We start from the raw sequence: 19,829 nt of genomic DNA on the forward strand, positions 1-19,829 counted from the left end.
GCTTGCTTGTCTGATGTGATTTATGCAATATGAATCTAACGACATGATCAGATAACACAACCAGTAACTGAATCATCAATTTGTTGTGCTGTTAATTTGAAAACAATGTCCTGTTTTTGAAGAAAAGGATGGAGATTAAAAATGTTTTTGTCATGTAATTAAAAAAACAAAACAATAGATTAAATGATTATCAAAATAATTGTTAATTGCAGCTCTATTATATATTATTTTAAAGGTTCTAAATAAAAACGCTAAAAATTTCATTGGAAATAAAAGATAGAAATGTCATTATAATTTAAAAAGAAAATCGCTAAGAGATATCATGCTATGATTGAGACCAACAAACTAACTAAATAAATAAATACATACATACATACATAAACAATGTCATTATAATACTGGTAATTTAAGAAATGCTAATATGTTATGATTGAGCTCTGCCTAGCAACAAGTGGCTGGCCACGTGACAAGTAAAAGTTTAATTGAAGTAGTTGATTCCATCTGCCACATCACAGAGTCTTTCAGTTGTGTGTGTTTTTAGATGCGTGATTTATATTGTTGCCTTTAAAATATTGAAAAATGCAAAGACAATAAGTGGCTGTCATATAAAAACACCACTGCACAGCTCATTTGACTCAACACTGCAGGGAGGGCCCGACAGTGTGTGGGTGCGTGTGCGTGTGTGTGTTGTCCTCTCTGGATGTGTGGGGTCATCTTGGTCTCCATACCCCAAAAAGAAACCCCCACCTGTGTTGATGTCAGACTGCTCTCTGACGCCTTTGGGGTGCAAATGTGAACACAGTATAATCGTCATCCATCACTACTTACTTGCCTCCAATTAAAATTCTCTCTCTCTCTCTCTCTCTCTCTCTCACTTGACGACAGCTGCAATTGGCTGTCAACCAGTTCAGGGTGGGACAGGCTTTTGGCACACCCACGACCCTTGTTGTGAGGGGTGAGCGGTTTGGAAAGTCCTGATTTCATTTTTGTAATGTCACTTATGTCTTATTTTATTTTTCTTTTGTGTATGTAATTTACAATTTTATATGTGCGTTCTATGTTTGATTCTTTGTAATCTTTTCTTTGTAAACTACTGTTCTCTTGGCAGCTATTGTTGATTTGTATTGAAAATATTTGATTGTTGCCACGTTTATGTGTCTTGCAGCAAATAAATAAATAAATAAATAAATAAAAAAGGTTTGGAAAGTGGATGGATCATGGACGACAGTATGACTTAGTTTGGAGGGTATAAAGTGGGCAGACATCGCCCTCTAGTGGTACACAGATGAATAACAGGAGGGGAAGGCAAAAAAAAAAAAAAAGTGATTCGTTATCAAACTTATTCCTACGACGGCGTATTAGGACCACGTATAGTAAATATTTTTTTTTTTTAGAGGGCGGGGAAATATTCGGAGAAAAACATAGCAAATTTACCACTTTATAAACTCGCAAATTTGCCACTTTGTAAAGTAAAAAAGTAAAACAAAAAAAACCCTCATAATTTTGTGAGTTTATTTTGAGTATTTTTCTCAAAATATTGTCCCCGCCCTCTAAAAGAATATATACGTGGCCCTAAAACACCCTCATATATTCTTTATGTTTCCCCCTTTTTTTGGCCATCTTCTTGCATTATCTGAGCGTTTCCTGATTTTCACTCTTTTTTAAAAAATGTTCCTTTCAGTATATGACGCCTTTTCTATCTTTTTTCCATTGCTTTTTTCTGGGTAAATAAATTTGCTTTTCCTTCCAGCCTAATTATTATTATTATTCCTGTTATTGCATTGTTTCAGTGTTCCATCAATCGTAGCCATCATTTTGTCTTTGCTCTCTTTTATCTATGCTTTCTTTCTACCATTCCCATTTTCTAGATTTTCTCCACTTTGTCATTTTAGTAGTATCCCATGTGTCTCCTGTATGTCAATTTAAGTCAAAAGAGTTGTTGGCTGTTTGATTGCCTGAGGCTGACCACCACGTCCACAGCCACAAGAAGTAGGCTAGTTGTCCTTGTGTCCCAATATTTTTGTCTCTCCGGTGTATTTTAGATGAACTCAAAGTGATTTTAGGTTTTGCACAACATTGCAAGGCCACAGCTGCAGCTCCACTTGTGTGGGACGGCGGGCTCTTGGCTCAAGGAGGCTCTCTCGGGGTGTCCAGAGTGTGTTGGAGGTGGTCACAAGGTCTGACAAGCATAGATGGTGGGAGAGCAAAAGCAACAAAGGGCAAGCGTGTCACCGTCTGCAGGTGCTCTGGCCACCATGTGTACACACCTTGGACACGGATATGAGAGCATAAAAAAAAAAAAAAAAAGATAAATATGCCGGCCTTGTTGCAGTTTTCATTAAAAGCCAGTAAGTGAATCGAACGGAGTTTTTTCTGTAGTTATTTAGCGCTACAATTGACCGAACCGCTGCTAAAATTTCTGCTTCTATTAAAATAATTCGTTAACATTAAAATAGTGCTAATGACAATTGCAAAAATAACTGTAAAAACAACAAATAATTCTAACATGTACATGACAACTCAACTCAACAATGGTTTAAAAAAAAAACAAAAAAAAACGACTTCACATAAAAAATAGGAACTGCTCAAAATCAATAACAACCATCCTAAAAATAATGTTACAAAATACATGTTGAAATAACAAGCCTGTTATCTTAAAGTGTTATATTAATATATTTGATTAGATTAAAATAATAATAATAATAATAAATGGCATAGAAATGTCAAATAATGGGAAACTAATTATGAAGAAAATATTTTGAAAAATAAAGGTAATGCTAAAAATATGGAAAAGCACTGTACATTAATTTTCAAAATTCAAAATCACGCTGGAAATTTCAATCGAAATAATCTAACATAATGGTAAAAATAAAAACAGTGGATAAAAATAATTCTGCTTTTACTTTAAGTGATATCATAAAAATGTTTAGATGGGTAGTCAAACCTAAAGTTGTCTTTACAACAGTATGTTCTATGCAACCCCTATACTTTAAACATGGCATCCTGATTAATATTGTGTTTGTAGAATATCAGTTAAGCAGCAAAATCCAGCCATTTTTATCCATCTCAGGGGATGGCAATTTTGACACCTGCTGTCGAACGAAATTGACATCACAGTTGATCAAGGCTCAGGTAAGGTAATCACTGTTCAGCTCGAGAAGTCAGGTGAGCCACGACTGGCCGTTCCCTGAGCAACTGTGATGTCATTTTCGGACGACTTGAGATGGATAAAATGGCTGGATTTTGTTGGATAACTCATGTTACAAACGCAATGTTAATAAGATAATACTAATGGGGTTGCATAGAAAATTTTGTAAAGACATCTTCAGGTTTGACTTCCCGTTTAGTTTTAATATTATCCTGAAATGCTGCTAAGATGTAAAATAATGGTGAAAAATAACACGACTGATGAAAATAAAAGTTAAAAATATTGCTGAGAATGAAAATACAAAAAGTGCTAAAATTAATTAAAAGGAAAAAGCAGGTTTCTCCTTAATGCCCTGTCTACTAACACGTTTCCTCTGTACAACATGACAAATGTAAATAATGCACATTAAATATATTTGAAGTTCATTTTCTACTGGAACAGTTTGCTTCAATAGCTATAGACACCATATGCCTCTAGATGGCAGCCTTGGACAACTTTTCGATGCTGCTTTCCCCAATAGTTATTTTCATGCATTTTCATTCACAGTGTGTAGGCCTATTCGCTGCTCCAATTTCATTTTTAGAGTCCAACATTTTCTTTCTTTCTTTTTTTATTTTTTTTATTTAGCAGTGTAATTTTTACAATTTTAGTGCAGACATTAAACATGCCCATATTCACATAGGTTGTACTGCACTTGAAATAAATAAATAAATAAATAAATAAATAAATAAATAAATAAATAAATAAATAAATAAATAACAGGCGGCAAACAGCAATATTATAGCAGGTGGCATCTTCCCAACAATAGTTTCGTATTATTTGCCTGGTGGCAGCTCCACCGGAGGCTTAGGCGCTTATTTGCTCGGCTCAGCTGACAATTATATCAGGAAAAAAAGACGCGCTAGTGTGTTCAAATCCTGCATCCTTCCACCTTCATTACACATAAGGGGGGGATTTTCACACATATGGAATGTATAGCATAAACAGCCAATCACACTGTGTTTAAATATTACCAATGCGGAGCTTCTTCAATAATAAGCAAATAAATGACCTGTCTAAATCCCATACTGCTCTCTTATGCAGTACGTAGGCGATGGATATAAACACAGTGTGCACATATTATCATCCATTTGATGTAACTTCCCATCTGTGTGAGTGCAAGTGCATTTTGTGTCAGCTGCCCACACTCAGATGCTCAGCGCACACACACGTTCAAGTATACGATATATGAAGGCTTTCTTGTGATGAGAAAGAAGAAAAACATAAGAACGTGCATCTGACTAGTCAATCTTTCCCCCATTCTGTATATGAACGTTGCTGGGATGGGGCCCTAGCAGGCTGCCCTGAGGACACATCACTTTTTTTCTGCTGTCGTGTATTGGAGCATGTGGACATAAACCTATAGTCCTTTTGATTAAACTGGATATAGTACGCTGTTGTTGACATGTTGGATAGCTGCTATGTTTTGCTAAATAAGAAACAGTCCATACTAGCTTCTTTTATTGCAATCATGCCAATTATGGAATTGTGCTTATGTAACCGGGCCCCTCCCTGGCGTTGTGATGCTCCAAATGAGAACAGATTATCAATAAAAAGTTTACTGTGCCTGTCACGTAAATGACAAGATCATATATCAAGTTTGTGTCAGGTTAGCGGTGGCAAGTACACAACCAACGCTACCTTGACAAGTTTGCAGGATGTGGATTTTTACAGCTGAAATGTTGGGAAGTTCAGCAAACGTGGAAAATAAAGTTTAGGGTTATTTTATACAGTATATGGTTTGGGATTTGTTTTAGGGAAGTCTGAGAGTTAGGAGTTATTTCAGGTTCAGGTTAAGGTTAAGGTAGAGTCGAGTCAGGTGCGACTTGTATATATATATATATATATATATATATATATATTTTTTTTTTTTTCTTAGAAAAAAAAACTTGTATATATTCTAATTAGAGCTCAGACTGGCACATAATCCCCATTCCCTAATCTTGTTGATTTTTTTTTTTTTTTTTTTACAGGAAACTGACTTTTTTGTTTAGTTTTATTTTGCAACAGAACAATGAATTATGAAATGTTATAGTTGCCATTTTTGAAATGTTGACTCCATGAAGCGTCGTGAAAATGTTTCATTTGAGTGGCATATTCTCCACTTAACTTTCATTTGTGTGCATGTTTAACAGTTGTAAGCTAGGTAACATTTCTTTTGATGTGTCTGGCTGCACATGTTTGCATTGATTGAATTTTGACCTTAGAATCTCCTTTAATTAACATGGGATCCAGATGCAACCTGATGAGTTTTTACAAAAAAAATCACATCAAGTTGGTAAATTTCCAGCTTCTCTGAGACCTGAGGCGCGGAGACCGCACCCCTGGAGGGGAGGTGGGGTCACCCGTGGGTCGTGACGCACACCTGCTACCTCTCTCTTTGCCCTCTTTTTCCCTTGGTTCCCTCTTCACACTGCTTGTCCCTTTCACATCTGGCTCTGCCTCACCCTCTTGGTCCCCTGTCCTCTCTGGGGGTCCCCTCTTCATCTGACACGACTGCTAGCAGTGGGCTAGCACATGGCCGGAGGGACCGCCAGCCCACCAATACCTCACGGCTCCCTTGCTCCGTGACAGGCCCAGTGAAACGCTGGTTGTGTCCCTGCAAAGGCTAAAACGGATTGCAGCGCTCACAACGGCGCGCTGAGGCCGCAACCAAAAAGCCAGCAGGTTGACTCCCCTTCAGATCAGCTACCCAGCCTGATGAACTCACTCTCTCTTCATCTCTTCTTCAAAGAACGGGCTTGGCCAAATCTCCGATCCAAGGACACGTCTTCGCTTCTTGGGCCAAACTGAGACCTATCTGTAGGTGCAACTTTGCAAACATTAACCAGATTGTACAAATTGGTGCCTCCAATTGGGCGAAGCAATTAGGTTAAATGTTGGGTCCCATGTGGCTTGATTCGGAAGTACCATCACCTCTTTTAAGGCCGTTTCTCTTTTCTTTGATTATTTTATCATTTTGTTTCTTGTTTCTATTTCCTGTCACCAAAGTTAGAGTTTTTGTTCTTTTAAGTTCCAAGTAGAATTTCGCAAATAGATTAGAAAATAAACATGCACAAAATTAAAACCAGGTTGTGCGTTAGGAAATTCCACATTACTTTGAGATGTCATAAACCAAGCAGCAGCTCGTACTGGAACTCTTTCCATTTGTACTGCCTGATGCACTGGGTTCCAGTACTCATTTTTTGAACTATTTTGAAGTGAATGGCATATTTGAACAACACTATGAGTTTGAGTCCGTACTGTACTGTTCTAGGTCTCATTTTTGGAACACGAATTTCCACCCCAAAATGCGATTTATACTCCAGAATGATTCATAGTCAGAAAAATACATTTGAAGATAATTGCTAACAGTGTGTACAAAGGTTGAAACTATGTAGCACTCAATTGTGAAGATGTAATATTAAATTGTTTTTCAGCATTTAATTTTCCTGACATTTTTTTGAGGTGTGGTTAAAACAGTGCCTAGTGAGTCGTGACACACTTTAGTGTCTGGCATTAGTCCCCCCCCACCCCGCTTTAAGAACGTGTGCACCTTTGTTCTCAATAGCGGTTATCCTGCGCAATGTGCTGCTAGCTAGCAAGCAATGCCTACACCTAGGAAATACATCTTCTTTTGGAGAGTTATCACTTGAGAGTGCCTCATTGTCAGCCATGAGTGCATGCACTTCATGGAGAGAAGGCGGAAGAGCAAGGAGTTTTTTTTTTGTTTGTTTTTTGTCTTCCCAAAAAGTCAGACTTGACAGTCAGCATGTGAATCAGAGATTTATTTTCACGGGTTAGGGTGACACAAAACCAAAATTGGCGACCACCTTCAGCTCTTCAGCCTGTCCAAATTCAATCTTCATCTCAATCTGCCGGGTCAAAATGATTAAGCCAACCTTGGAAAATTTAAAATTGCCCAATCAACACAAAATCAACATCTACCGGGTTAGGAAAACAACCCAGCATGTTTTAGTGTGTATAGTGCTTAACTTACTGTACATCCGGGTTTGCATGTGTTGTGCAGGTATGAGGATATGTTGGCTGTTGTTGTATTGTGTGCATGCTAGAAGAAGAAGCTGACTTCAAAGTGTTCTTGTTGAATACACGGCAAAACAAGTTCGCCGCCATCAAAAAGGCCGTTTTGCATTCATGAATTTTAATCAGATTTTCAGCCGTTTTTTTTTGTCTCATCCGCTCAATCAACAGACAAACTGCTTTGACAAAAAAAAAACTGTCTATTTTGCTCTCACGGTTACAGTGTCAAGGTAAATACACCCGCTTTTATTCAGCAATCTGCCCACGTTTTGCTGGTGAGTCGTTCTTTCATTTCCATTTCTAAAGATGTCATTGTTGAACGGGGCGCTATTGAACAAGGCGTCAGCTTTTAAAAGGGAGGCAGGATTGCCGCCTGGATGTATAAACACACTAAACTGTGATCTTAAGCAGATTTATTGAAGGGGAAGAGGCCGCTCTACAGGCACACGTCAGACACAATACATCTGTTAACGCACGCAGAGAGCGAGTGGATGGCGGTTATCTAGATGGTGTGCTGGCCCACGGGTGTGAACAGCTTATCCCACACCTCCACCTTCATGATGGCGTTGCCCAGCGGGCCCATGGTGGCTTTGGTATCCAGGTAGTTGCCCACGTAGTTGATCCCCGAGCCCGTGGCCTCCTCGCGCACAAAGCCGTGCTCCAGCTGCTTCTTCTCGTTGTACATCTGCTTGAACAGGTCCTTGTCGCACTTGCAGCCCTTCTTGTAGATGCCCACGGCGAACCAGTTCTTGTACAGGTTGTAGTCCCACGGCACGGAGAACATGATGGCCAGCGTCTCGATGAAGTCCTTCTGAGACCTCTCGAAGAGGTCGTAGGTGAGGACGCCCACGCTGCCCGTGGCCTTGCTGCTGCTCTTGGTGAAGGTGCACACCTCCGTCTTCAGGGGGCGCACCGTGGGCTGAGGCGGGTTGTATGCCTCGCCATTCTCCAGGTGGACCCTGTTGTGGGACGTCCATTCACCATGAATTGATCATTAAGTATTCAGTGGGTTTTTTGTTTTTTTTTGTTTTCCAAAAGCAGCTTTGGCAAAATTTAGTGCACTACCTGGCTACAACCAACGGAGGCGCTGTTGACTTGCTGTCAACTATAGGTTGGTGGCTAAAGAAAGGCATAACCTGCCTCCTAAAATGTCTACAGGTCATAAGAATTCAAATTTTTTTTTTTTTAAATTTCAAGTTGACTTATTGATGTATTTGCATCATAAAAATTGAAATGATGCATTTAAAGCACATTTCTTCACATAATCATTCACCTATTAAGATGTATAGAAATAAGTCTTAAAACACCAACCATTCAAAGCTCATTTCTTTATCTGATAACGCCATTTAAAATGGTAATAATAACAAGTAACACAAAACGGTGTTTTGCATTATTTGTTAGCATAAGCTAAACTATAGATGGGCTCACAAATTGTAACCTCTTAGCAATGATTATTATTATTTTAACAAACGGAAAAAATAACACAGGCATGTATTCTTTGTCCTTTGTGAACTGGCTCCCTGTTTATTTGTATATCTGTATTATACTGCCCCCAGCTGGCCAAGGTCCACACACAGGAAGGAACAGCACAATGTCGATTGGAAAAGCCAAAAAAGTCTCACAAAATCTTCACATTCTGTTTAGTTATGTAATTACTGTCTGTATGTTTATATGAAGTACAATATTATAGAATGCTATTTTGTTATTCATTTAAAGACATAATAGTAATTGTAATAATAATAATAATAATAGATTCATTACAAACATGTTTGTTTTCTAAATGGATGAATGGCATTCCCATTTAAATAGGAAACGATGATTTGAGATAAAAGCGAGGACACAGAACAAGTCAACTCGTATCACAAGGCACCAGTGTACATATTTATAATATAAATGAATATAATTCATCCATCCATCCATCAATTTTCTTAACCGCTTGCTTCTCACAAGGCCGCGGGGGTGCTGGAGCCTATCCCAGCTGGCTTTGGGCAGTAGGCGGGGTCCACCCTGAACTGGTTGCCAGCCAATCGCAGTAAATGAATAGAATTATTGCAGTAATTGTTTTGCAAGATATATTGTAATAATTAAAGCACATAATTTTATATAAATATTTTTCCAAATTTTGTCCAATACTTTAAATCACATTTACCAACTTTCTCTTCATATAGTGAAATTAATTTAAAAGTGATGGTAAAAGAAAACAATACTGTACATACAAATAATCAAAAAATATATACTCATCAAGAATATAGATTGAAAAAATATCTGATACTATCTTCATTTATGATCATTACATGTGAAAACTTGCAGCACCTACTTGGGGTTAATGAGGCAGTAGTTGTTGGTCAAATTAGTGATCTCGATGGTCATGCTCCTCCTGCTCGCCACGTCGGCGGCCACGGCTTCGGCGGATTCCGTCATGTCAGCTGTGACATAAAATGAGAGCAGAAAAGAAAAGCAAAGAAAATGGAGATGGGGGAGTTAACGCTGCCCATCTCCATATCCTTCACCCCAATCATCAGAATGATTCCATCTAAAACGTCCTCCTGACCTATACTCTGCCGACATTGCTCTGCTGGCATTCCGCTGACCTTCCGAGGCACAGGTAGAGCTGCTCGGCTTATAAATGATGGATTTGTGCCGGATAATGAGGGCCAGCAGCGGAGAGCCGCTTCGGTCTTACTGTCAACGGCCTAATTAGCGCGCGTACATTTTCAATTAGGCCTCTCCAATGAAGTCCATCCACTACAAAAAATTCGTAAAACGCCTCAACAGGCTGCCCGCTAAAGTTCTATAAACACAGGCCAATAAGTGACAGTAAAATTTTTAAAAGACAGAGGCGCTTACCTGCTCAGACGACCTGAAGGTGCTCTCAAGTGCCAAAGTGTGAAAAAAGGAGGAAAAGCCGAGGAGGAGGAGTTTTCCTTTCCTTTTCTTTTTTTTTTTTAAGGTAGGACAACACCCTTTCAAGTAAGAACGTGTCAGTCTTCAGTCAGGCAGTCATCCGAATCATCCCGTTAACCGCGTCATGACAGCAAATACATTTGCACCACAACCACACCCAAGTCTGCGGTGTGTATTTGACTGCAAGCAAATAGTAATGAAATCCATCCTGTTATCCATCCTGCAGGCTTCTTGCGTCCCGGGGTGACGCTTGTGTTGTCAAAGCAACAAGAGGCGAGTCTGGGCACATGTCGAGAGCGGCTTTACTCATGCTTTGGAATTCTTACCACAATTGGTGGGCTACATAACAAAATGAATGGATTCCATTCTGTCTGCAACAACTGCTTGTTGCTAAATCAATTTGACCAATGACTGCCAACCACTGTGCTGTGGCACATTAGTGTGCCGCCAAAAATGATCCATTTACCAATGACTACATCCTGAGCCTTACAGTTCGAACATTCAGGTCCATCGGTGACTCTGAGAGACAAAAAAAGAATCATCAGGTTGGTTCTAGAGCACGGTTCACCAACTGGCGGACCACGGTCCAGCTCCGGACCTCCAAGAATATGTACTGGGCAGGAAATATATTCAGTTTTACCGATAGACAATTTTTGAATATGTGCAAATTCCCTTGTCATCCAAAACAACAATAACGAGAAGAGCTGCTCTCGGAGGATGTGCACTCCCAGATGGACAGCACCATCCAAAGTGCCCGCTGTATTTCGCTAGCTGCAGATGGATCAATCAACTGATATAAGTGACAATCCTCAGCTTTTGGTGTATGTCCAATTCTATCACCAGGAGACTAAAAACATTGATGGAGAACATTTTGGGTATCACAGCCTTGAAAACACATTCAAGAGGAGAGGACATATATTTGGCCATCAAGGAAATAGTGATCGAGAAAGGAATAAATGTGAAAATTGTTGTATTCATAACTAGTGATGGGGACCCTTCCTTGGAAGATTTAACAATTGAATATTTGCACAAAAAAATAAATTCATGAAAGAAATATTTGAACAATAGGCTAAAAAGTATGGATGTTCGATACCACTTTTTTTCAGACCGATACCGATACCAATACTCAGACCCTCAGTACTCACCGATACCAGATGCCGATACCAGTAGTACATTTTGACAAATAAAAAAAATAAAATCACTAAAAGATATTCTTAAACAAATATATTTGCTTTAATTTTGCCAAAAAAAACAAAAAAAAAAACAGTTCAGTCGCTGTTCAACAGTCTTAGCGCTCAAAATAAAGCACAAAAATGCTCCTTTAGTTTAAGATTCACAATTTTGAAGTATTTCCAAACCGGTGAAGTTTTGGTGAAAAACTGCTGCAAGCTAGCGCCAGTTACAGGCAAGGAGGACTCACTTAACGTCTTCCCCCTCTGCCATCGGTCGCTTGTACTATGTCACTAGTACTTGAAAAAAGGCTGGTATCGGCCCGAAACCGATACCTGGTATCAGTACTTGCCCATCCCTACTAAAAACTGTTGAATTATTTAAGAAATTGAAGTTTTTGTCAATTAACATGTTTACAATTGAATAAAAGAGCAGAAAATGAAATTATTGTGGTTGGGTGTTTTACATGTCCGGACCCCGGTCAATTGGGCTGATCGGGTTAGTGGACCTTTTGCCAAATTAGTTGGGGACCCCTGGTCTAGAGCATTATCTACTTAGGCTCTGGAGTGACCTCACCACAATGTCAATTGTTTTACTGCCACTTCTCCTCTGTTTTTGTTTGGTGGTGTGCCATGAGATTTTGCTAATGTCAAATATGTCAAGTATGTGCCATCCATCCATCCATCCATCCATCCATCATCTACCACTTATCCAGGATCGGGTCGCGTGGGCAGCAGCTTTAGCAGGGAAGCCCAGACTTCCCTGTCCCCAGCCACTTCAACCAGCTCATCCGGTGGGATTCCAAGGCGTTCCCAGGCCAGTCGAGAGACATAGTCTCTCCTGCGTGTCCTGGGTCGTACCCGGTGCCTCCCGCCGGTGGGACATGCCAGGAACACCTCTCCCGGGAGGCGTCCAGGAGGCATCCAAACCAGATGCCCGAGCCACCTCAACTGGTTCCTCTCGACGCGGAGGAGCAGCGGCTCGACTCGAGTCCCTCCCGGATGACCGAGCTTCTCCCCCTATTTCTACGGGAGAGCCCGGACACCCTGTGGAGGAAACTCATTTCGGTCACTTCTTGTTCTTTCGGTCACGAGCTGTGAGGGTCGGAACGTAGATCGACCGGTAAATCGAGAGCTTCACCTTTCAACTCAGCTCTTTCTTCACCACATAACTTGCCGTGGGGAAACATGACTACACGAACACAGCACACCACAACAGGACTAGACAAAACAATGCTCCCACACCGCATGAACAAACACCACTGACTAAATACACCAACACTAACGAGACACTAACAAGACACACCTGGGAAACACAATAGGCTGAGGTTACTGATTGGTCACACATTGTGGGAAGGGAAGTCACACGCAGGTGGACAAGGTTAACGCTAACGAGACAAAGAAGACAAACCAGACAAAAGACAACATGAACGCCCAGAATCCAACAAAAACCCAACCCCACCGAACCAAAAATTGACAAATGGTCTAAAATCCTTTATTGTTCAGCTGTGCACCCTCCATATCAGTCAAGGTGGACTATGGGTGTACGTCTTTCACTACCATTTCGGTTACCTTTGTCGGAATGTATAGCTGTCACAAAAGAAACATGTCTCACATTCCTCACACAGATTGGGACTTGCTTGGGCTCCCTGCCCCGGCATGAGCAGGAACAATGATGGCAATGATGGATTCGTCGTACAAACTTTACAACAAGCAACAGTTAGGCAGACTCTTCAAAAAAAAGAGGCTACGTGCTTGCTTCAAGCTACTTACTGCCACTCCCAGTTGAAGTCATTTGAAAAGTCAACATACTGTAAAACAACAAAGAGAGTCACATGCTGTGGATTTAACCAAAGCATATTCATTTTGTCTTATGAAAACCTTAATGCTAACACACAATGCAAAATGTCATAGATGGGTTCATTTAAACACTTTAAAAGTGTAAATTAGCAACACATGCAACAACACTGAAAAACAACGTATCATTGTGGCTAAGATAAGGCAGCATTCTTGTGTGATTTTGTTTGTTTATTTGTTTGTTTTTTGTTAAAAAACATAGTTGGAGAGCTTCTTAAGAAAGGGAAGTGTGAATTTATGCAATGATGGCAACAAAAACGAATTGCAGAGAAGACTGGACATGAGTGGCACACTTCAGGTCTGTCATTACCCCAAGATGCGACTGGCGAAAATTACATTTGGCGCCATGCTGAGTAATTGGAATCGTTTGTTTGAGTTTGTTTCTATGCTGGTCTATTAAAATATTTTTGCATGTGAAACCAGTTCCTGATGCAAATGAGGTTTGATTGCTGAATTACAAAACTGATGTCAATTTTGACCCATCTAAGCATAGATGCATAGCTTGCGTAGTTTCATTTTCCAAGTTACTTTTTGCGAGGCAGAATTCAATATATAAAGTATATAAAGTTATCTTGGTCCTCAGGCACACAAACAAACAAACAAACAAACAAACAAACAAACAAACAAACAAACAAACAAACAAACAAACAAACAAACAAACAAACAAACAAACACAAAACAAAAATCAGGGCTGCAGGTTAACTTTTTTCATTAGGAACACAGTGAGCCCTAATTGGTAGTTTTAAGAGTGCAAGAATATCATTTTTGGGCGCAGATTGTAAATGGCCTTGCGGAGCATTCGTTCTCATTTGCACTCATTTTAAAAATATTCCTTATGAATGGGCTATTCAAGCCTAACAATAATAAAATGAAAATTTACTAGTTGCACGTGCGAGTTGACAAAATATTTAGTGTTAGGGTTTCAGAGTTAAAGTAGGATTAGGATTCGAAAATGGGTCTTCAAAATAGGGAAACATATGAGGTTTAGGGAAAGGTTAAGGTGCCTTGACACATGCGTGACTTTTGGCCACGATTTTGTCGTGGCAAGTCGTGCCATTTTGCGGCACGAACTGGGAGGTTCCCGCACTGTTCACGCATAGTTCACGATGAGTTCACGAATGCGTGACCATTCGTGTCCACATTGACACGAACTGGCACGACGAGTTCACGCATAGTTTGCGTATAATTTACGCATTTCCCGCATTTGCACGCCGAGTTTGCGCAATTCGGACGGTGTCGTGCCGACTTGGGCACGCCATATAAAAAGATGGCCTCCCCAACCCAGTTGCGTACCCGTCGGCTGTTTCATTCCGAGGTGGCCGGACCGCGATGGCACCGGCGGGGGGGCGGGTCTCGGGCACGACTCAAGTTGTACCAATTCGTGCCACAAAATCGTGCAAGTGTCAAGGTGCCTTTAGTATTTCAAAGTAGGATTGTAAAGTAGGGTCAGGCTTCCAGACAGTTTAGGGTTGCAAAATAGGGTTTGAAAGTTGGGTTAGAATTTCAACGTAGGATTTCAATTAAGGGTTAGTGTTTCAAAGTTGAATTTTTAAGTAGGATAAGGCTTTCAAAGTTGGGTTTCAAAGGAGGGTGCGGGTTTTCTAGGAATTTAAAATTAGTTTTAGGGTTTCCAAACAATTTCTGAACAATGTTAGGGTTTTAAAGTAGGATTAGGGTTTCAACGTATGGTCAGAATTTCAACGTAACGTTTCTAAGTAAGGTTATGATTTCAAAGTAAGGCGTCAAAGTAGTTTTGAACTAGGGTTGGAGTTTCAAAGTAAGGTTTCAAACCAGGGTTTGGTTTTCATAGCAGGGTTTTAAATTAAATTTAGGGTTTCAAATTATGGTTTTAAACTATGGTTTGGTTTTCAAAGCAGGTTTTTAAATTAAATTTAGGGTTTCAAATTATGGTTTTAAACTATGGTTTGGTTTTCAAAGCAGGTTTTTAAATTAAATTTAGGGTTTCAAATTATGGTTTTAAACTATGGTTTGGTTTTCAAAGCAGGTTTTTAAATTAAATTTAGGGTTTCAAATTATGGCTTTAAACTATGGTTTGGTTTTCAAATTAGGGTTGCACAGTAAGGTTAGTATTTCAAATTAGTGTTTCAATCCAGGGCTAAGCTTTCAAATTGTGCTTTGAACTAGGGTTAGAGTTTCAAATGAGGTTTCGTGTTTCAAATTACAGGGCGCCGGACTAACTTTTTCACTGGGTCCACAGTGGCCTCGAACCTGAAATTGTCAGGGAGCACACTGGAAATGAATGAATGAATTTTCTTATTTGCACTCATTTCCCAGTCGTACTAATAATAAGCTGAAGTGTGAAGCAAAAGTTTGTCAGCTACAAAAAATATTACGGTGACAAATGCACAAGTAGTGCAAATATTTACTTTCACAATTTCTCGGCAAACTGTCATCATTTACTATCAGTCTAAAAATGTCCTGTCAATCCAATGAATATATTATTGTATGTAATTAGTTGTGGCTGTAGCGAGCTATAAGTTCTCCGACGGTGCCTTCCTTCCAAACATGAACATGGACTATGGTAGCCAAAAAGGTCCAAACTTCGACTTTCCAACGAGGCAGAAAAAAGGACACAGAAGTGTTGTGAAACACAAACCTCTTTGTGATTAAAAACAAAAAACCTAAAACTCAATTGGGATTCTGAGTCGATTTCAACACATTGGAAAATAAGTTCCTCTGGATGGGCGGGGCACATTCCAACTTGCCTTTCAATGCATCGACCTCCACTGATCGTGCTTATTATTGAAAACACAAAACATCCACACAGATGCGCCCTGAGGTGCCGCTCACGAGAATGAAATAATGAGTCAGAATCAAGCCAGCAACAAACATTTGACTGCTTTATTATATCAATCAAAGGCACAATACAAAGGCGCTAGAAGGCACACTTTAAATGCACGCTTTCATTTGTACATTTCTGTACTTTTTTTTTTAGATACATTAGTCCCTCGGATGTTGAATAATTTGGTGGTCGAGCAATTCAGTCATTGATGTAAAATGTCTGTCTGCGTTTTATTTTGCTGTATACACAAACAAAAGTGACAAAGAAAATGGGAACATAGCGACTCTGATGAGGACAAGCGCTATAGGAAATGGATCCATGGATTTTTTTTCTTATACGGGAAATTCATTTCAAATCACAACAAACTGAAGACCAAACATATTTTGACTTGTGAGGGACTAAAAGTGACCAAGTGAATAGCGCTAGCGACTCAACTGATCATAAAACTCCACCTTAACAATAGCCTTGCCCACAGTGGACATGGTGGCCCTCACGTCCACCTGGTTGGTGCCGTGCACCATCCCGGAGCCGCTGGCGTCCGCCCGCTTGAAGTTGCTCATATCCTTGCCGTCGTACATTTGCTCGTAGAGCTTCTTGTCGCAGGCGCGCGACACCTGGAAGATGCCCACCGCCAGCCGGTTCTTGTACAGGTTGTGGTCGTAGGGCACCGAGAACATAATGGCCATGCGATGTGAGCACACGCGGCTCTGCATGTGGAAGAGGTCGTAGGTCAGCAGGCCCACGGTGCCGGTGGCCGTGTGGTCGTCCTTGGTGAAGGAGCACAGCTCGGTGTGCATGCTGCGGATGGTGGGCTGCGGCGGGTGGTAGCAGTAGCCGCTCGACATGTACACCCTGGGATGCAAAAACCACACGACATATTTCACACAACGCACTCTCTGGAAGTTGCTCTTAAACCTTCCAACGGATAACCGCAGTATCATACAGCAGATAATGGACAGGGATGATGGCAAGAGGACAATTTCAGTCAATTATTACTCTTTTTTTACAATAATTTATTAAACAACTGGAATTACGTATCGCTTACGTATCACGCCGTAATTGCCGTGGATGCCCAGCAAGTTGTTTCAATTGTGTTTGTGTGAAAACCAAGATTTTTTTCTTTTTTTTTCGGTATAAGAAATAGATTACATGTTGCTGGAAAACTATCATTGTTGAGACTTGTTGACGCTCTGACTCATGCTGCATTTGAGGATAGTCGGAAGTCGAATTTATCAGAATTTTTCTTGGTAAACAACCAAAATGGCGGATAGTGATACTTTTTTTTTTTTTTTTTGGTCCTCAAAACTCATTTTTATGTCGGATTTATCAGAGTTGTTCTTTTCCCAGTTCTTACCTGAAAGGTGAACGTAAACAATCAAAATGGCGGATATATATATATATATATATATATATATATATATATATATATATATTTTTTTTTTTTTTTTTACATTTTGGTCCTCAAAACTCATTTTGACCTCCAGCAAACTTGCCTTCTCACAATTTTGCTTCATTTATTGTTTTTATCTTATTTCATAAGCATTTCATATAGCTCAGTATTTCACCATATAATTTCATGCAGGGAGATAGATAGCGATATACTGTCACATATGTTGTGTTATGTGAAGTTATGTCGAATATTTATGAATGAAGAAAGCTGCCTAATTTTGTACTCAAGTAAATTGTGTTTTACCATTCACGGTCTATGCTTCCAAAGGGGTTGCCATTGTAGAGTGACATCACTTGTAGTCCGTCAGTGAAAACGGGCAGGGGTACTTTCCCCCCCCCCCTGACTTCGCAAGTGGAATTTCCGAGTTCAAGGGGGCATTCCTGTACAGATGTTCTGGTTTGAAGTTGGAAAAGTCCGACTTCCGACCATCCTCAAATGCGGTATTATATTTCCAACGTGACTACAACTATGGTGGCCTATGAGGTGCTCAAGTGTTCGGGTTACAAAATGTGACCATTGGCCGGAGGGTTCCGCTGCATTACGCAGCAGTCAAAGGACAGTAACACAATTGACATGACACAGTTTAACACGATACACTCTCAGCAAGTTTGGTGGGAAAGTTTAGCGTGTTTGTGAGCAAGCCGTCTGATACTGATCGATGGCGTGTGCTGCTGCACACTTCTAAGCAACACTGAGCGTACCTGCCTGTGGTGTGCAATGAGGCAGTGTGTGCCGCTGCATGATGGATAGGTGCATGTTGCACTGCTGAGCGATATCGTGCATACGCACTCACACACATTCCTAGTTATGCACTGTTTGAGAGTTTTAGATACTGAAAAATTCAAAATAAAGCAAATTGACATGACTAATTTATAAATACACAAATAAATGCCAATATGAGAATAATTCAGTCACAAAATATTTAATAAAATTTGAGGCATTTGGGGCTTAAAAAAAACTAATATGTGATAACATTTTTCTTTTACATACTTACTTTTGACATATTCTACAAAAAATAAATTAAAAGTAATCTATTACTTGTGAAATTGTATGTATCCAAATACAAATAATAGATAATAGATGAAGAATTCAAATTCATGTGATGTGAGAGAGATTAGAAGCATTAAGGTCAGGCATAAAAATATAATTATCGAATAAATAAAACCTAATGAGGAAAGGTGGTATCGGAAATGGATGACTAAATTAATACAGTTTATACATTACAGCTACAATGTATGCTATATCCATACTATGGACAAAAGTATTGAGAGCCACCCCAAAGTGGTTAGTGGGCTTGTTCTTCTGCACCAAACTCAACGAAATTGTCCACAAATAATTGGCCAAGAATTAAGACTGAGCACCAACCACGGGTCTTGTTTCAACTCCGTATTGATCAATTCATTGACAGAGTGCTGTGTCCCAATACTTTTGTGCATATCACTGATGTGTTGAAGGCAGAAAGCAGGCCGAGTGGGTGATTGGAACTCACTTGGGGTTAATGAGACAGTAGACGGAGCTGACATTGGTGATTTCGAATGCGCAGTTCCTGTTGGTGGTGAGGGTCGCTGACAGGGCCTCCGCCGTGTTCATCGTGACTGCAACACCACAAGATGGTCAACAATACGTCATACTTCCATAGTACCGTGCAGGAAGTGCAAACTACAACAATTACTATCTTTTGCCATGCGAGAAGTCAAGTCGTCGTTACCTTTTTTGGGGTGGCTCAGCCGGCTTGTGTGAGGCAGCAGCGACTGTGTTTTCTCCCGACCTGAGCGAGAAGGACGGAGAGGTGCCAGGAGGAGGAGGAGGAGGAAGCTCTAGTAGACTTACTGATACAAGTGCAGGCGTGTTCACGCTGCTACGTGGAACAAACAAGAAGTGCATTTCAGCTACACCCTCGCTAGCTGAGACGAGACTAACAGATGTGTGATGTCACTTCAACACAAAACGTAAAATATTTATAATATATAATACGCAATTCAATATGTATAGTCACATAGTAATTTTGTGTAGAACAAACGATAACAAGTTTGTAAAATCAATAAATAAGGAAAACAATTTAAATAAATGTTTTTCTTCTTTTTTATAATAATGTTTAAATTCACAATACATAGTGTAGATTAATTTCTGTCCATGTTTCATCTCGAACTATTTGAAGTCGGCATTTTAAAAACAGAATTGGTGGAATTCTTGAGGTCATGATCTATTTGACCTAAAAGCGCAATAGGCACAAAACAGTCATATTATAAAAAATCATTTTGTAGCAAGCGACAATATATGACCACAAGCTCATTTTTGCACCTGATGTGCAAGTTAATATGTAAAAATAGCAGTTAAGAAGGGTCAAAATTTTACCAGGCCACTTGTTGCTATGCAGAATTCATGGCCACAATTGGTTTTGCCCCAAATCCAGATGGGGGGGGGATGCATAAATTTGTT

The 19,829-nt window shown here is 39.9% G+C and overlaps 2 protein-coding genes across 3 annotated transcripts; both read right to left on the reverse strand.

The window, feature by feature from the left end:
- Positions 1 to 7,603: 7,603 nt before the first annotated feature.
- On the reverse strand, positions 7,604 to 12,510 carry apnl (actinoporin-like protein). Of its 2 annotated transcripts, none has more exons than XM_077526844.1 (3): positions 12,422 to 12,510; positions 9,525 to 9,633; positions 7,604 to 8,166 (listed from the first exon to the last, which is right to left on the reverse strand). In XM_077526844.1, exons 1-3 carry the CDS (start codon positions 12,468 to 12,470, stop codon positions 7,710 to 7,712), a joined length of 615 nt encoding a protein of 204 aa, XP_077382970.1. In that variant the 5' UTR covers positions 12,471 to 12,510; the 3' UTR covers positions 7,604 to 7,709. The 2 variants fall into 2 exon arrangements, with proteins under 2 accessions (XP_077382970.1, XP_077382979.1); XM_077526853.1 differs by lacking the exon at positions 12,422 to 12,510 and adding an exon at positions 10,055 to 10,208.
- Positions 12,511 to 15,985: 3,475 nt separating this feature from the next.
- LOC144020548 (uncharacterized) lies at positions 15,986 to 19,238 on the reverse strand. Its single transcript, XM_077524178.1, has 3 exons — positions 19,099 to 19,238; positions 18,880 to 18,985; positions 15,986 to 16,792 (listed from the first exon to the last, which is right to left on the reverse strand). Exons 2-3 carry the CDS (start codon positions 18,978 to 18,980, stop codon positions 16,363 to 16,365), a joined length of 531 nt encoding a protein of 176 aa, XP_077380304.1. The 5' UTR covers positions 18,981 to 18,985; positions 19,099 to 19,238; the 3' UTR covers positions 15,986 to 16,362.
- Between the last annotated feature and the right edge of the window lie 591 nt (positions 19,239 to 19,829).

This window comes from Festucalex cinctus, chromosome 1 (assembly GCF_051991245.1).
Source record: "Festucalex cinctus isolate MCC-2025b chromosome 1, RoL_Fcin_1.0, whole genome shotgun sequence".
Lineage (NCBI taxonomy): Eukaryota > Metazoa > Chordata > Actinopteri > Syngnathiformes > Syngnathidae > Festucalex > Festucalex cinctus.

Excerpts from the sequence above, each read along its gene's own strand:
- LOC144020548 (XM_077524178.1), bottom strand. The coding sequence starts at position 18,980 with ATGAACACGGCGGAGGCCCTGTCAGCGACCCTCACCACCAACAGGAAC. Across the intron at positions 16,793-18,879 it reads TACTGTCTCATTAACCCCAA|GGTGTACATGTCGAGCGGCT; the intron begins GTGAGTTCCAAT and ends TTTGCATCCCAG.
- apnl (XM_077526844.1), bottom strand. The coding sequence starts at position 12,470 with ATGTTTCCCCACGGCAAGTTATGTGGTGAAGAAAGAGCTGAGTTGAAA. Across the intron at positions 9,634-12,421 it reads AGAAAGAGCTGAGTTGAAAG|CTGACATGACGGAATCCGCC; the intron begins GTGAAGCTCTCG and ends TTTATGTCACAG. Across the intron at positions 8,167-9,524 it reads TACTGCCTCATTAACCCCAA|GGTCCACCTGGAGAATGGCG; the intron begins GTAGGTGCTGCA and ends GTCCCACAACAG.